Raw genomic sequence first — 17,616 nt, forward strand, 5'->3', positions numbered from 1 at the left:
AAAATATTGTAGGCCCTCTTGACTTGACCAACCTGTCTTCATAATGTACGGTAAATCCTGTTTTTGTTCTATTAAAATGCTGCTTTTATCTTAGCACTGTGTCGGTCTTTCTTTAGACCCTATCTAGTTTGATGTAGTCCCAAGACAGTAGCTTTTGCTTTTTGTTATGGTAGAGGATACATGGCACTAGCACACAATAAGCTTTGCTCCTGTACTTTGCAGAAAATGTATGGAAGAAAAAGCTTTCCCTTTGATAGGGTATATTTTTCTTGCACATAGGTAAAAGCCTATGAACTGATGGTTGATATTCTGACATATTCATTGTATTGTACCTTTCCCATTGGATAAGCTCAAAATCAGCACAAAATGGAAGTATATCTTGACAATGCAAGTTTAATTATTAATACAAAAATACATTTAATTATGTATACCGCAATAATAGCACTGCACTGAAATGGGAATAAGAATCCATGAAGACTTGCTTGAACAGGTGCCCATGACCTTTACAAGATTATTATTTCATCTTGATAGGGTTCTGGGCTTCTTTCCATTCCCGGCAGAAGGTGAATCACAAGTAACCTCATAATCTGGGTCACTGACATGCTTTACACAGTACAATACACTTCCCTTTATGTTGAATCTGATAAATTTCAAAGAGCACTGCGGATTTATTAAATGTTAAAAAGTATCCTAGTTAAAGGTTACCGTTCTGAAAGGTAACATCTCCTGAAGGAGCAATCTAGGGCACCTGAAGTAACAGCCACCGCATAATATAATCTACTGTATTCTGTAAAGAGCAGAGAAGGAGAAAATCAGGCTTATCCAGGCATTGAACTTATGGAAACAATAAACACATTCTATTCCAGTTCCCTCTGATTTTATCGGCAGGGTGTAATGAGGCTACAGAAAATCCATCTCTCCAGACCTATTTAATAAGTGAAAAGGAAAAATGTTAAAGAAAGCAATATTAAACAATCTCACATATATCACAATATGTTTAATTTAGCCTGTAGCATTTTAACCAACAGAAATAAAAACGAAAAAGAGGGAGACAGAGAGGTCTGGTTGTTTGATCAACCAGATCAATATCCTCCCACTCCTTCTGTATATTAGAATCTTGGTGTGATAGCTATAGTAACTAGCTGTGCACTGGCACAATAGTGGTTAACTGCTAATATGTTTTACTATGCTTTGTCCATCTGTGGAAGTGAAATTGCTAACCCTTTCCCCTCTTCCTTTCTGTGCCCCCCAAATCTTTCAATAAAAATTGTAAGTTACAAAAAAAAATAGTGGTTAACTGCTTTCCTGGAGTACATGTGGACAGCCCAAAACTTGATGACATTATGGATAAAATGATCACTTCTCAACAAAACCCTCTTGGGTGGTTTTGGGTCATGAAAGTGAGCCCCGGGTGAGGGTTTAGGTGGGGGCAGGACAAACTTCACCTCCCCTTTGGTGATGTAATAGTGCTGACCCCTCCCCTATGATGCCTGATCCCACCCATATATAAGTCATCTGAGGGGTGCCAGGTCAGGTGCAAACAATACAATAGGAAAGGATTGGGCTGGGAAGAAATGGCTTAGGGTTAGAGACAAGCTGAACAATTTCTGACACTAATTATTAATTAGACTATTATATACAGTAGTTTTTGCTTAGCAAAATTGTGATTTCTTTAGTCACATATGTAGGAACTATTTGGGTTTCAACTGGTCACTTAAATCATAAAGCATAGAATATAGTAGAACCATGAGTTGCACCACATGTAGGATGCATAGCTACATACACAGTGCAAATATATTAGGAATGTACACACTGATGCTGCACGTTCCATGGCAAAATTCTCACCAGCGATGAATTTCCTCAACCAAAATGTTTAGCAGAAACTACAGACATGTAAACCAACCCAAGCCAAGTATCAAAGGTCTATTGAACTATGTGACATACAGTGTAGCAAGAAGCAAAGATAGGTAAAAATAAGGCAATCATGAGTTTCTCCTGTTATAAATCAATGGTATAAAGACGAGCAGACCTATGGGCTATCTTTGCACCATCTTCCATTTGCTGCAAGGGTAAAGCCACTGTAACAATGGCAGTGGAAGGACCCAGGGACATTGTGACAAATATGGTGACATGGGTTTGGCTGCTGAAGGCACTCGTCTACATCTGAAATAAAACAGACAGATGTGAAATGTTTGTTTCAATCAGCATGGTATCAAATCTTATCTCATCTATAGATAAACCTGTCATCTTTAGGGCGATGACACATGAGGAGATTAGTTGCCACAGTTAGAGGAGATTAATAGTGGGGTGACTTATCTCCTCATGTGTCATTGCCCTCAAAGCATTTACAAAGTAACTGCATTACCCAGCGTAGGCTGCTCTGGAAACTGGAGTTTCTATAACAGAAGTGGTTCCCACCAGTGGGTCTGACCAAGCATTGGGTGAGGCTCCTGCCAGCTCCTTTGTACCCGCGCTGTGACAAATCTGTGCAATTTTTTTTTATTTTGGTAATAGATTCTGAGTTGCACCTTGCTCAATCTGGTGCATGTATATGTGGAACCTGATTCCCTGGTCTGTATTGCTGCCTCCTTGTCCTATCTGGTTTTGTCCTTTGCCCGGACCTACAGATCTGATCTTTGGCTTGGATTTTGTATCCGATAAATGCCCACATTTTGCCATGCTTTTGGTTTCCTAAAATGGGTTGGATTTTTTAGGTGCTGATAAAGAAGAACATGACAACTATCTCATACAATGATCAGTGTTAGAATATTTTACTGAATATTAAATAAATACTGTATTCTATATAGAGAACGTAGTGTACCAGCCAAGAGGCTCAACCGCCCTGTAATAGTAATGATCCAGGCCTACAATATTGTTCCCAGGAACCCATCACCTTGTTAGGCCATCATTAAGTGCCAGCGGCACAGAGCATGTGCAGTGAATCAGAAGAAAAGAAGATGGGGGGCTACTGGGGCATCTTTGGGGGCACAGATCTTCCCTGCTAAAGGGCTGGGGTTGCCTTGGGCTGGTAGAGGACACTTATAACAGCTGCAGAATTTGGAGCCTACTTCTGTTATTTCGTTTATACTTTAATACAAATTATGGGAGGAGGAAATGTCACTCTATTAAAAGTTGGAATACAAACCCTTTGTAGCACAAAGACCCATTTTAGGGCCCTCACTCACTCATGGTGGTTAAGAACACCCGCCCTCATTATCATCAGGTAACCCAACAGGTATATACAGATTAATTTCCTTTATAAATAACAGGTTGTAAAGACTAGACTAGGGAAACAGAACTATTATTCTGTTTGCCTATGGATACTAAATATTTTGATTTATTTTTGTACCACATTCCATAAAATGTTGTTTTAGCTGCTAAACATGATGATTGCAACAATTAGCCCTATGGGACTGATTTATTAACACTGAGCAAATTTGCCCGTGGGCAGTAAACCATAGCAACCAATCAACAATTGGCTTTTTTCAGCCAGCTGCAAGTAGAACAACGAATACAACAGTCTGATTGGTTGCCATAGGTTACAGTCCATGAGCAAATTTGCCCAGTCTTGATAAATCACCCACAGTGTGTTTATGACTTTGATTCTTCTCAGGTGGGAACAGCATGGTCCCCCCCCTAATTATTGCACCGTCAATTAATGACTGATACTCACCAATACATTCGCTCAGTGAGCCCGATTTTAGGTGGAAGCCAGAGTGGCATTTGCATGTATACGATCCCTCTGAATTAACACAGAGCTGAGTGCAGTCATGGGTACCGAGGGTGCATTCATCTATATCTGAGGGGTACAAAATCATGTTTAGAAATATTTCCACCTTCATTTCACTTCCTTGACCATTAATAGAATAATATTTGTTACATACATAGGCTAAATAGGCTGCTTTCTTATACTGACAAAAGACAATATGCTGTTCTAGAGCACACTGAGCATGTGCAGTGCCAATGGAATCGAAAACATGGTCTGACAACAAGCAAGCTGGTTCAATAAATTCAAGGTACAATAAAATAGACCACATATCTAGCCAAACTCTTTATTAAGAATTAGTTCTTGATGAGCAACTGTATTATGTATACTCTTACCCTGAGAAATGTGATACAGTTCCATATGTAATGCATCTATTGTTGCCACAGTTCTTTTAGAGTTGATTCAGTCATAACAGCCCAGACAGATGACTGGAGACCTACTTAGGAAAAAGACTGTGGGAGGTACCTTCCTTGGCGGAGACTGTGGTACCCGGTACCTGTGTTAATATTCTGCAGAGATACAGCACCTTCTGCATAAAAAAATCCTGAACATAAACAGGCCACACCCCCTTTTGTATTGTAGCCCACACAGTGTCACTGCCACATGCTGCGCCGCACTGAGATACACTTCACCATTACAGCATTAGGGGTTTTTGGGTGACATTGTTCCAAAACAAGGGTGGAGAGCCTATAATATTAGGCTGCACCTATTACTCTCATATGTTAAGTCTAAAGAGCTTATAACAGTCCTTCTGTTCCCCTCTCTGTTTCCTTACTTTTCCATCTCATCCCCCCTTCTCCTTCTGAAGCCTATCATATTTAATTGTTCTCTTTTCCCATTGCTTTTTTATCATTTCCAATCTCTCAGAAGTGACCAAACATATTTAAATAAGGCTTAATCTGGAAATCCAATAAAAGATGTGACATGTGTTCCATAACTACTAACCCCTTTTTCATTAGTGCCAATTATCATTACAGAAAAACAGAAGGAGAAATGCAACAACAAACCACAGATGATCAAGAGCTACAAGCAAACACATTATAAATCAAATACATACAGGTACATGCAACATCCATGAAGAATAATACACATGGAGCTGTTAGGAGGATTTTACAGCCAATAGTTTAGATTTTCACTTGAACAAACTTCGTCTTTAGCTTGCCATTCAGCATGCAGCTCACCTCTTGCTTCAAGGGCACATCCATAACTCCCAGAAAAACAATACCCAATAGAGCATGGCAAAGGTGGAAGATGCACTGTTGAGCGCAAAAGTGTTGGACCTACCAATGGCAAAATGAGGTGGGGAAGTAGGGACCATTAATGCAATGAGTGAGGCAACCATGCATCCAAGGAAGGACCAAAGCAGCCACATAAGCCAAACCCTATCATGGGTCACTGAGAAGCAGGTGGACAGATGAGGAAGGATTAACATGTAGGTAACTTTTCCTACCTAGAACCATAGAAATAACCCAGATATCAAAGTACACTAAAGCTTTTTACATCTCACAACAAGAAATGTAATGGGAAATTATCAAATTAAGGATTTTTTTTACCAAATTGTGTGCTGCATGACTAAATAGTGCTACACTGCTTTATTTTCTTATATTAGCCCATTTTCTTTTATATTACATAAAAACTATTATGCTTTTAGTTACTTCAAAATGTCATTGTTATAATAATTCCACATTTCAGCTACCTAACTAATAAAGCCTTTCTCAAGGCAAAGGAACATGTGGCAATTACTGCCACTTTACCACCCATTGGGATTTTAAGCTTCTGCAACTCCAGTGGCAAAATGCTGGGAACTGCCCTTCCACCAGCTTGCCTGGTTATTGCTGGGACACTGACGGTGCACTTGTAGGTTAGGAAAATATAATTTGTGAACAAATTTCCAAGTGATAATTACCTGCCCCACTAGTGCACTGGCAGGGTGATATTCAATTACAGTAAAAGTCAATGGTGAGACAATTTCTATCTGCCACCTGCCAAGCTGTAAATCCCACAGAGAAACTGACAAAACCCTGGCAGTCGCCCTGCATGCCATGGCCCAGCTCCATATTAAGGTAACATTTCAGTTTGGACAGAAGCCAGTATTTTAGTTAAGGGTTTGAGGGTTAAGGGTTTGACGGATTCCAAGAATATTTTGCAAGATTTAGATTTGGGCACCAGCCGGGAGTTAAATGGCCTGATAGGCTGCAAACAAATAACAAATTTAAGAAAATCACTAAATTGCATTCCGAGATTCCAGGATTTTCATGAGAAAATGTATTAATTTTTCCTACTGAATTAAATGGGGCCCATTGTACAAAATTAAAAATAGAGTTAAAAGATCCAGAACAAAAAACTCCAGCCAAATCTTAATACATATTTCCATATGTAGTGCACTAATCATGTCCCTGTGAATATTTTGCTAACCAAAGCTATAGGCACATAGTTCTGCAGCATCTGTTTAGGACATGTGTATAAGGCTCATGTATTAACACTGGGCAAATTTGCACCTGGGCAGTATCCCATAGCAACCAATCACTGATTACCTTTTTCAGCCAGCTGCAGGTAGAACAGCAAAAGTAAACATCTGGTTGGTTGCCATGGGATACTGCCCAGTGAAAATTTGCCCAGTGTTTATAAATGACCCTTTGTGTGTTTATCCAAGTTCAGTACTTTACATACTTCACAGAAATCTTTTAAACTGTCAGAGAATAATACTGAACTTCTTCTGCAGTGAATCTACCTTAGCAATAAGCTTATGAATGGAGCTCCACTGCCTCTACCAACTGGTAATGGTAATGTTTAAACATTCTACTACAATGCAGCATGTATTCAACTAGAATTCCATTATATGGCAGTTGGGTTAAGGAACATGGATAGTTTAGTTAACATTACATTATTTTACTATATCCCATGTCAGTTAGTATTGTAATTGACATGTTTTACATATATAGTACACTCGTCATTTGCACAGCAGCATGGAATGCGTTGTCAGGTGTACATTCCTTAAAGCTGGCCATACACGCTCCGATAATATCATATGAAACCTTGTTTCGTACGATATTCGGTGCATGTATGGCAAGTCCGTGAGTGGACCGATATCGCAGGAGCTTTGCTGATATCGGGCGACTCGCCGATCGGGCCAGTTAAAAGATTTTGATCGGGCGCCATAGAAGGCACCTGAGCAAATTCTGCTGTCAGGGCTGAATCGGCAGAAGGAGGTAGAAATCCTATTGTTTCTACCTCTTTATCTGCCGTTTCAGTCCTGAACGGTTAGTGGCAGATTGTACGATCTAAAATCGCCACGTGTGTGGCCACCTTAACTCATTCATTGGTTGGTCAGTACTCTTAATTACAGTTATGTGGCTTTGCTATTGTTCTATAAATGAATGTCATAATAGCAATAAATTACTGTAAAGTTCGAGACCCTGACTTGCAGATCCTACATGGGGGAGCACATCTCATGGGAAACTGCAGGATTCTGAGATCTCTAAGTGACTTTCAGCCCCACTTTTCTTTATTCTCTTCAGTACTTTATAAATCTATTTTTCTGTTAAAAAACCTCACCCTTGGAAAGCGGCCAGATTGTTAATGTGCATTTCTGATAATGAATGCTTTTAAACAGATTAATAATACAATTTGTTTAGAGAGTGGTGATATGAAAATATGTGCTAGTAATTTCATCTGCATGTCGTACGCACTCCAACTGGCTCTGAATGCTAAAGTGTAATCAGAGAAATCCATGGACTTATCTGCCCAGTGTAAGGGGTTTTGTTGGCCACAAACAACTTAAAAAAATAAGCATAATAATATAATAACGTTTTCCCTTAGGGCTCTGGCACACAAGGAGATTTGTCGCCTGCGTTTTTTCCCCCGGCACTTTGGCGACAAGTCGCCACGACATTACACACGAAGAGATTTCATGCGAGTTGAGCTCCAGGCGATCTGCTACCCATGGTACACTCAACAGTTACCCCCCCTCATGTTTACTCAAGTCGCTCAGAAAAGGGTCTGTGTGCGATTTGAAACAGCAGGCGATTTGAAGTAGCCTCGTATGTTTTGAGACTGGCGATTTCCATTGGTTTTGCATTGGCGTCTTGTCGTTCGTCTTCTCGCCAAATCGCTCTTTTAAAAATCGCTGGCGACAAATCTCCTCGTGTGCCAGAGCCCTTAAAGGAGAAGTAAAGGTTAAAACACTGGAAGGAAGCGGGTACCAGTATGTTGGGCCTTAGTGAGTCAAATAACTAATGGCAACTACACTGGAACTAAAGGCAAAAATGCTGCATTATAGATCAAAAAATAGTGAGTGAAATTGCACGTCACAAGCTAAATGACCTTATTAACTTGCCTGTTCCAAAACCATCATTCCTTTATGTTTTAGCCATGCATTTGTAGCATGTAGAGCAGTGATCCCCAACCAGTGGCTCCTGAGCAACATATTGCTCCCCAACCCCTTGGATGTTGCTCTCAGTGGCCTCAAAGCAGGTGCTCATTTTTATATTCTTGGCTTGGAGGCAAGTTTTGGTTTCATAAAAACCCAATATAATGCCAGACAGAGCCTTCTGTAGGCTGCCAGTCCACATGGGGCCTATTAAATAGCCAATTATAGCTCTTGTTGGCACCACCAGGAACTTTTTTTTATGCTTGTGTTGCTCTCCAACACTTTTTCCATTTGAATGTGGCTCATGGGTATAAAAGGTTGGGGATCCCTGATGTAGAGCATTTGTAGCATGTAGAGCATTTGTAGAGCTGTTGCTCTTAGAGTTAATTACAGGATCAATTCTGTAGCTTTAACAGACAACCTACAAACAAAACCATAGTTTGTATACATTCCTTGCATTTCTTAGTAACCGAGCCACAAAGCGGACAGTGCATATACTGTTCATACACACCGAACAGCCATTAACTGAGGTACTGTACTTGGAGAAATGGTGCTTCTTGCACTTCTGCATAGTTGTGCTTGGCCCATCCGGCCCCTTCCTGTAAATTACGCGTAGTGACCTATTGATGCGGCGGAACACCTCCAGGGTTCTCAAGTGGCCATTCTCAAGGTACAAGGTGTAGGCATTATTGTGATGCTAAGCTCCGGAAGTTATTTGATTTAACGTGTAATTGGGTGCTTTTTACTGCATTGCCCACAATTATGTCAGATGCATCGCCTTGTTGTGATAGCTATTCCTCTTGAATTATGGGGGAATATTCTACATTAAAAAAACATGTGTACACATGGATAAAACAATGGGTAAAAAACACGGTGACACTGCAATGTGTGCACTGCACAGTGAACTCAAAATCACTCGTAAATGAGTCCTTATGTATTATTGCCTGAATGTGCAGTGAATTTGAGTTAGAAACTGTACATATGGTGTTTTATTGTTGCCTTTATATAATATATGTCCGTGTATAACACCCTGTTTTGGGGAATTATAAAGCCAGTGGAAAAAGCTTGAATTTTCTGGTCCATATCTGCATGTTTTCACAAGAAGATATCGGCTTTGGAGTGAAAATACCCCTATTTGCCAATTCAGTTCTGTCACAAAGATTCATTTCAGAACTAGTAAATAATCTACTATAAAACTGCATTTAAAAGTAAGGGATTGGTAACAGCTGAAATTGAATTCCATATACGAATGAACACCTGATTTAGTAATTGTATTATTAGCATCTCTCCTGCATGTTTATCTATGTAATCCCTACATGGCTGTGCAAGGGCACCAATAACTCTCAAGTCACAGAAAAGTAAGCTGACAGTTATAGTGGAGGAATAGCTGGAAGGCAGTTATATGGCAGTGAGGCAAAAGTATATTGGCAGAATGCACTTTTTTTTGGAAAATCCAATTACTGGATACACATCATCCTTCCAAATACTGGATCCAAGTATTAGTATATTGGCCCAATAATCATAAATGTCTTTATTTGTGTGTATATAGGGCAATTTCCAAACTCTTGAAACTTTATGTTTGAATATTTTCATTCTATGATTTCTGGTGTGCTGCCCAATATAATGCACTGCTGGAGGGCCTGCAGGACAGGTGGGCCTGGGCCGTGCTTCCACTATTGTTTAGAAATCCTACCTGAGAGAGGGCAGGGAATGGGGAACACAAGTGAGCAGGAGGGTTGGGGAGTGGATTGCGCCGGGTCCCTCCAAAGATTTTTGTTGAGGGGTGGGCACCACGTAGTTACGCTGCTGGTTGAAATTTGGGGGATTTGAGTGCACCCCTTAGTGCACTTGTCTTCGGTGTCCCCTGCACTTGTTTCAGTGCAATGAGCAGGCTAAAGTTTATGGAGGGGGGCTGCTCCTCCTGGCACTCCCTAGCCTGTGTGTCTGAATAAGGGGGGGCTATGTGCCTTCCCTCCCTCTCCCTTCTCTTGCATTCAGTGCTGCCTTGGGCAGACAGTGCTCTATTTATGGGGCTAGTTACAGGAGTCTATAATCCAAAATGAAGCACTGAGTTCTGCGTTAATTTGTAAAGAGCAGAAGGCCATTCTGGCATCTTTACTCACTTTGCATTCTGCATTCTTTACTGTAAATAACCCCTTAGATACTGTATATAATAAAGAGTAATATACCACATAAAATAGCACTATGCTCAGTGCTCCCAGTGTATCGTAATGTGAAACGCACCACATTTGTGATATATTTAAGGATGTGCAAAGCCCCACAGCAATTGGTCACATTTAGTGCTTATACAAAGCAATCACAGCTGCTTCCCAAGAAAAATATCTATAGACCGTAGCAATGAAAAAACTTTGCCCACTCAGTGTCCATAAGTATATATCTTTTATTTCTAACATTTTCTTTAGACTGATGGTTGGAAGACTGCAAAAAATTTTGAACTCTTAAACATTATTTTCAATACCGTAAAAAAAGAAAAAGAAAAAAAAGGTAGGGAAACGAATAAGGCTTCTTGCTTGACATAGATTGAGAGCAGGTAAAGCACAGCCCAGGCAGGCCAAACCAGCAGGCACGTGTAGAACGTTTGAAGGGAGATAAGCAACCTACCAACCATCCAATCAGAATAAACCTTTCCCTACCAGTGGACCTGCCATGCATTGTTCCATTGGCTCCTCTTGCAGCAAGAGAGTTAACCAAGACATTGGGGCAAAATATAAAAAATTGGGTCAATAAAATAGAAAACATGAATTCAAATATTTGAGTGTCTTTAGCTTGAGCGCAAAGGGATTTTTTCTTCAGTTTTCTCAGAAAACATGCATGACATATTAACAAACAACTTGTTTTTTTACGAAAATATCACTATTCACTCTAAGCTTCAAACAAAATCCTCTTTTGATGTTATGTCTGTGTCACCGGCCACCTGATACCCAGGTCAACATTGGGCAGGATGGCAGACAGTTCTTCATATACTGTAGAAGTTGAGGAAAACAAGCAGAAAAAGCCTTTTTTTATGACAGACTGAATTAGAGGGTGTATATCTGGAAATAGAATCCAAGGCCTAATAGCGAGGCTGTACAGTGCAAGAAGAGAGCCTGGGATCTGGAGGCAGAGGAGGGATAGGATCCAAAATAAGCCACCTGAGCTGTATGTGCAAGCAAAGCATGGGGATCCGTCAGGGGTATCAAGGCAGCAGCATTGCCGGGAAGGAAATATGGACACGGGAAAGGGACATATGTGATGGAAATGGAAAAGGGGAGGGACAGAGAAACACAAGAGAGAAAAAAGGAAGTTATTAGATTTGACAATAAAAGAAGAACTTTTCACAGTATATATTGTTCCTTTATCTCTCCTTTATTGCAAACTATGGGAAAGTGAATACTATAAAGGTATGGGATCTATTATCCAAATGGCTTGTGCCCTGAGGTTTCTTGGATAAGGGATCTTCCCATCATTTAGTAACACTATACCTTAAGAAAACAAAAATATTTAAATACTAAAAGAAATACAAAAGGATTAGATAAATTAGTATCAAATACAAGGCAGGGTCTTATTTGCCAAAAAGAAGAGTGTGACTGTTAGAGATTAGGATTGGTTTAAAAATAACTTTATGTCAAGTGTTCCCATATTTCTGTGGTTTTTAAACGACAGTTTTAAGATAATAAATCCCATACCTGTGCAAGTTAATGTTACCTACTCACAACTCTCACTTGTATAATGAGGAAGATAAAGTTCATAATGCAAGCACTAAGTGATTATACAGTATTTTGTATTAATTGATTAGTATTTGGCACCTTTCAGTTTAGGTTGGCCAAGGAAATACTGAAGCTTTTACTTGTATAAAGTAGTTAGTGATATCTCTAAGAGACAAGAGTGCATTGCAGCTTTTAAGTATCCGGGGCCATAGCAAAGCCTATAGCAACCCATTTAGTAACCCAGATGGCCAAGTGCAGTAACCCAGGGCAGGCTCATTATTTTGGAATGGCACATTGCAATTTGAAAGAATTTGTGTCTTACTGCCCTTTACTGGTAACTACACTTGTTTAGGATAACATGTTCTTGTTTGAGAAATCATTTGTGAGATTAAGGTCTCATGGAGTCTTGTCTGAATGTTGGCAATGTATATTATATGCAAGTTCCTTGCAGGGCTAAGCTGGTCATGTTTGATCCAGCCTTATTTGTATAAATGAAGACGGTCCAACTTCTGCCCCACAAGGTCAAAGTATGATTCACAGAAGCCAAAGACAGCTGCCAGTTGGGCAGGGTACAATGCTTCATATTACTACTCCCACTACTACTACTGTTTGTAAGGTCAAGAGCAAGGCCTTTAACTAAGTCCACTGCTCGCTTCCCCTATGTTTATTACATACAGATCTAAATACTGAAAAGTATCATCCTGATCCTAAACAGAAACTCCGACCCCTCCAGGTTGAGGAAAGAAAGAAAATCTTACCGACACAAGCAGTTCCGTCTTCATTTGGCTCAAACCCTCTACTGCACCTTCGGTTTGGCCGGCATTTGTAGCCTCCATAAGTGTTGATACAGACTGGCTTCTCCCTGGGGCACACGAAGGGAAACTGTATGCATTCATCTGTATCTGAAAGCAAACAAATACATAGGTGTCCCACTGTTACAACCATATTTAAGATTCTGATGATCACATGACCCTGACCACTTTCATGCCTGATGCAATAAAAATACCATTTTATTATCCCAGTATTTATACAATACATATACACATTCCAGACGTTCCAGACTCACAAATTACCAAAACGTCTACAGACCTCCAATTACAATTGTTTTTTACACAAAGTGAGAGAGAGGCAGCTCACCCATGCTCCATTCTCCTGAGCCCCCCATATAATTTATATATACAATAATATTACAATAAATGAAGCTCAAACCATAGATACGCAGCATGATTCATGCAAATGTGAAATCCCTCAGAGGAGCAATTAAGAAAAAAAAAACAACAAGCATTTTGCATATTTTATCCATAACCTTGCCCATTAAGCTTTCAGGCACACAATCTGTTCCTGCAGTGCCATTCTGTTCTACGCACAGGTGTTTCGCTTTCAAACACTTTGCTTACCTGTGCATCGGCCATTTTCATTCACCGAGAAACCCTGCCCGCACTGTATTCAAAGATAAACAGGATAGAAAAATATAGTAAATATTAATAAATAAATATTAATAAAGGGACGGAGTACGGTGGTGTGCCTTCTCCTTGAATGCCAATACATGGAAGGATAAATTACTATTGCTTATATACCACTGAATCACTTCCAAAAGGTCTCATATGTCAGTGTGATAATCCTTAATAAACAAGAATTGGGGTGCAGCGTGACTGTGACTTCCCTATAAAGGTGTCAGTATAGATTTGCTTGTACTGAGTGTATAAGGGGGTAAACATAGACACAAACACTAAAGCAAAATTTACCACCTCAATATCTGTTGGTTTAGTTACAGTGTCATCTTCATGTGGGTAGGCAATGTCCAGTACAGAGTTAATTTCCCCTTCAGCAACGCTTCGGGTAAAAATCTTGCCATCAGGCCAGGTTACCTCTAGGCTGCTAGCTTCATCCTTTCCTAGAAGGAGAAAGGCAGAGAGAGAAAGAGAAATGAAACCTAGATGTTCATTCCAATCACTTTGCCATGTTAGAGTATTAGTCAACTTGTTCTAGGAACATGGGAGTTATAGCCTGGATCATAATCGCTGTTATACAAACACAATTCAGTTTTTATGGTTTCTTACAAATCAGGTATCGTATTTAGGTTTATGGCAGCTCTGAATTCAAGAACTGGAAAACAATTGTTTTCCAATATGTTGTAATTGTGCGTCTGAACAAATTTGCAATGAGGGAGGCCTACATTACACTTGCAGGTCTCAGTAGCACTTCATGGTTTAATCAGACTACAGATAAAGGTCAAAAAGAAGGAAAACATTTAGAACAAGAATACTGCATATCTCATGTAAAACAGAGGCCCGGTTTGCTCTTATATTTACATTTCATTTTTTCCCCCTCACATTTTTTTCATCTTATAGGAAACAATAGATTTCACCACCTTCAAAGGGGTTGTTCACCTTTGAGTTAACGTTTATTATGATTTTGAGAGTGATATTCTGTGGCAGTTTTTATTATTTATTATGTCTAATTTTTGTTCAGCAGCTCTCCAGTTTGGAGTTTCAGCAGCTATCTGGTTGCTAGGGTTCAAATTACCTTAGCAACCAGGCTATGGTTTGAATGAGAGGCTGGTATATATATAGGAGAGGTCCTAAACAGAAAAATATGTTTAAAAAAGTAACAATTAAGCTGTAACCCCACAGAGCAATAGCTGGGGTCAGTGTCCCCCATTTGAAAGAAGAAGAGTTAGAAGAAGGCGGCACTTCATTAAAAAACTATAAAAATATTATTATTATTATTATTATTATTAATATTTATATTTATTTAAATAAATGTTCCTATGATAGATGTCTTTTAGCAGTGCAAGGTGCAGAGCACAGCGCTATTGGTGATAAGGGAGCTTGTACTCAGCGCATGGCCAAGGTGGCTGAGTGCCCTGGGAAATTTGGATAGCTTCCTTACTTAACCCTCTAGCACACAAGCGCTGTTGACAGTGGGAGGACGAGGGACTGGACTAGGGGGTTTGAAAGGGATGTGCCTGGGCCCCCCCCCCCCCCTCTTCTGCCTAAACCTAGTAGATATTAAGCACCCCTGTACTTAACATCTACCATATGCAAGTATAAGGGCAAGCACCCACGGAGCGACTTACTTGCCCGGTATAGATCTCTGCTATCACGGGCGAGTACCCGCTCCGAAAAGGGTTTCCACCGGCAACAATAGAAGTTGCTGGTGGGAAGCCCTTTGCATCGCTTTGGTTTCCGAAGTCGTGCCTGCAGGAGGAGCTAAAATGTATTGCATTATTATCATTATTATTATTGTTGTTACGTGGGATTATTATTAATATTATGTGACACAATTTATTTATAGCATTATCCTTCATGTATAATATGTCTACAAATCTACAAAACTATTTATGTACACAGAGCAGGAAAAGCCACAGAAAACAAAAACAGTCTTGAAAAAAAGCCTTGAAGGTGAACACATTGTAAATGTAAATTCCCAGAAAAGCATTTTAGTAATGCAAATAACATTTTTCCCACGTGCAGAAAGAAAATTATACCAAACATTTAACGAGTTCACATAATTTTGGCTCAACACACAGAGCAGAATCCCACTGTAAGTGCTTCAGTATATTAACATACAAGGGCAGGGAATTATCTTGACCTCGGAACTCCTTTAATTACAAGCTCCATCTATTGAGAGAACAGGAACCTTTTCACTTTCAGTATGTGCTGTTTTCTGAGTTTTCTTATTAGGGAGAGTGTTATGTTCTCTTCCCCCACTGCCCGTAGGACCCCTGCTATAGTGTTATATTGCCTAACACTTTCCGAAAAGCAACTGTCACCGCCAAGAGCCGTCATTCCGCTGCTCCTCCTTATAGGAAACAATGATCATTAACTGCACTTTTATTCCTTGTGTACGTGACAGTATTTTCAGTATTTACTGCTGTAGTTGGAGGATTATTAACTACATTTGTAGCATATTTTACATAATATGACTAACCGATAAACAATATGTAGAAAGAGTGCTCAGTGATTTCATTTGTACAGGTATAGGATCTGTTATCCACAATGCTCAAAAGCTAGGGTTTCCGTATTCGGGATCTTAACTAGTGATGAGCGAATCTGTTCTGTTTCGCTGAAAAATTCACGAATCTTTCAAAAGATCCGCGAAACGGCGAAAAAATTCGCGAAACAGCGAAAATGTCGCGCGGCTATTCCTTTGATGCCTGTGACTATTCTTTTTTGATGCTGGCGACAATTTTTGGACGTGCGGCAAATTTTTTCATTTGTTTCGTGAAACAATCCGGCAATGGCGAAACGTGAAAATTCGTTGCGAATCCATGCCTGGCGAAACATTTCGCCCATCACTAATCTTAACCCCTTATCTTCACCCCATATCTTCATACCTAATATCTACTAATAATCATTTACACATTAAATAAACCCAGTAGGATTGTTTTGCCTCCAATAAGGATTAATTATATCTTAGATAGGATCAAGATGAAGCTACTGTTTTTCTTTTTGAAAAAAATCTGAATTATTTGATAAAAATGGAGTCTAAGGGAGATGGCCTAATTCAGAGTTTTTTGAATAATTGGTTTCTAGATAACAGATCCCATAACTGTATTAGCTGATACATAGACAAGCAGAAAAAAATATCAATAATTTAAAATACAAGGATATTATTAGTTACCAATGAATTCCATGACCTATAAAAAGCCTCTGGGCTTGTGTGTGCCGTATCATGAGACTCTCTTAAGAAATCTGCCCATTAATCTATTACATAGGCACCCAATGGCCGGCCCTGATATGCTACTGCCCTAGGCATGGGCCCTCGCATGTAGTTCTGGGCTGTCGTCTCAGCAAAGGCCGGAGCTCTAGTTCCTCCATTGTTACAGGAGCTGATTTGCGGTGGGCATCATTCATACATGGTGTTTAACAACCATAATTTCTAGCTCTGTTGATAAGGTCAGTCAGCAGCATTGTTTAAGTTTGTTTTCATTTGTATTTTCCATGCACTTATTAATCCCCATAAGTGAGGTTCTGTACAATTCATTGTTATCGGAACACTCAGGTTGAAAGAGATCCCTTGGCAACACTTCAGCTTCCATTGTAAGTGCTGTTACTTTCTAGGGTTCTGTTTGTTTTCCTACACTCAGCAGCTATTTCACATGCACTGACTTGGTTCATTAATTCGAAACATTCAACAAAACAATTACTTGTTGCATTTTTAAAATGTGTAATATAATATGTCTGTGTAATAACAGGAGGAATGCATTGAAATATTCACGAGCTCAGATGGTATAGATTGTAAGCTCTTGTGAGCAGGACCTCCAGAGCTAATTTGTATTCTCTTATTTTGCTGAAATACTGTAAGGCCCAAGTTTGTCTTAAATGATGGTAAAGTGCTGAATAACTATAATGAAATAATATTTATGATTAGTTTTCACTTTCCTACATGTTTATACTATGGTTTGCTGACTTTGCTTAATATGGCTTCCCTACAGGTACGGGACCTGCTATCCTGAATGCTCGGGACCTGGGGTTTTCCAGACAAGGGATCTTTCCGTAATTTGGTTCTCTATACAGTCAAATCATTTAAACATTAAATAAACCCAATAGGATTGTTTTGCCTCCAATAAGGATTAATTATATCTTAGTTGGGATCAAGTACAAGGAAATCATTTGTAAAATTTAGAATTATTTGGTTTTAAAGGAACAGTAACACCAAAAATATTTCAAAGAAATTAAACTATAATGTACTGCTGCCCTGCACTGGTAAAAGTTTTGTGTTTTCTTCAAAAAACATTATTAGAGTTTAAATAAACCCTGGTGTTTAGC

At 39.5% G+C, this 17,616-nt stretch overlaps 1 protein-coding gene across 4 annotated transcripts in view; it reads right to left on the minus strand.

Annotated features, from left to right (window-relative positions):
- Window positions 1-373: 373 nt before the first annotated feature.
- Window positions 374-17,616, minus strand: part of crtac1 (cartilage acidic protein 1) — a 302,413-nt gene continuing 285,170 nt past the window's right edge. Inside the window, exons 12-17 of one of the 4 annotated variants that reach the window (XM_031905179.1) lie at window positions 13,588-13,736; window positions 13,240-13,282; window positions 12,601-12,744; window positions 3,674-3,799; window positions 2,030-2,163; window positions 374-925 (exon numbers count right to left, since the gene is read on the minus strand). In XM_031905179.1, the coding sequence (XP_031761039.1) occupies window positions 2,030-2,163; window positions 3,674-3,799; window positions 12,601-12,744; window positions 13,240-13,282; window positions 13,588-13,736 (596 nt within the window). In that variant the 3' untranslated portion in view covers window positions 374-925. 4 annotated transcript variants of the gene reach the window in all.

The sequence above is a fragment of the Xenopus tropicalis genome, chromosome 7, assembly GCF_000004195.4.
Source record: "Xenopus tropicalis strain Nigerian chromosome 7, UCB_Xtro_10.0, whole genome shotgun sequence".
In the NCBI taxonomy this organism is placed as follows: Eukaryota; Metazoa; Chordata; class Amphibia; order Anura; family Pipidae; genus Xenopus; species Xenopus tropicalis.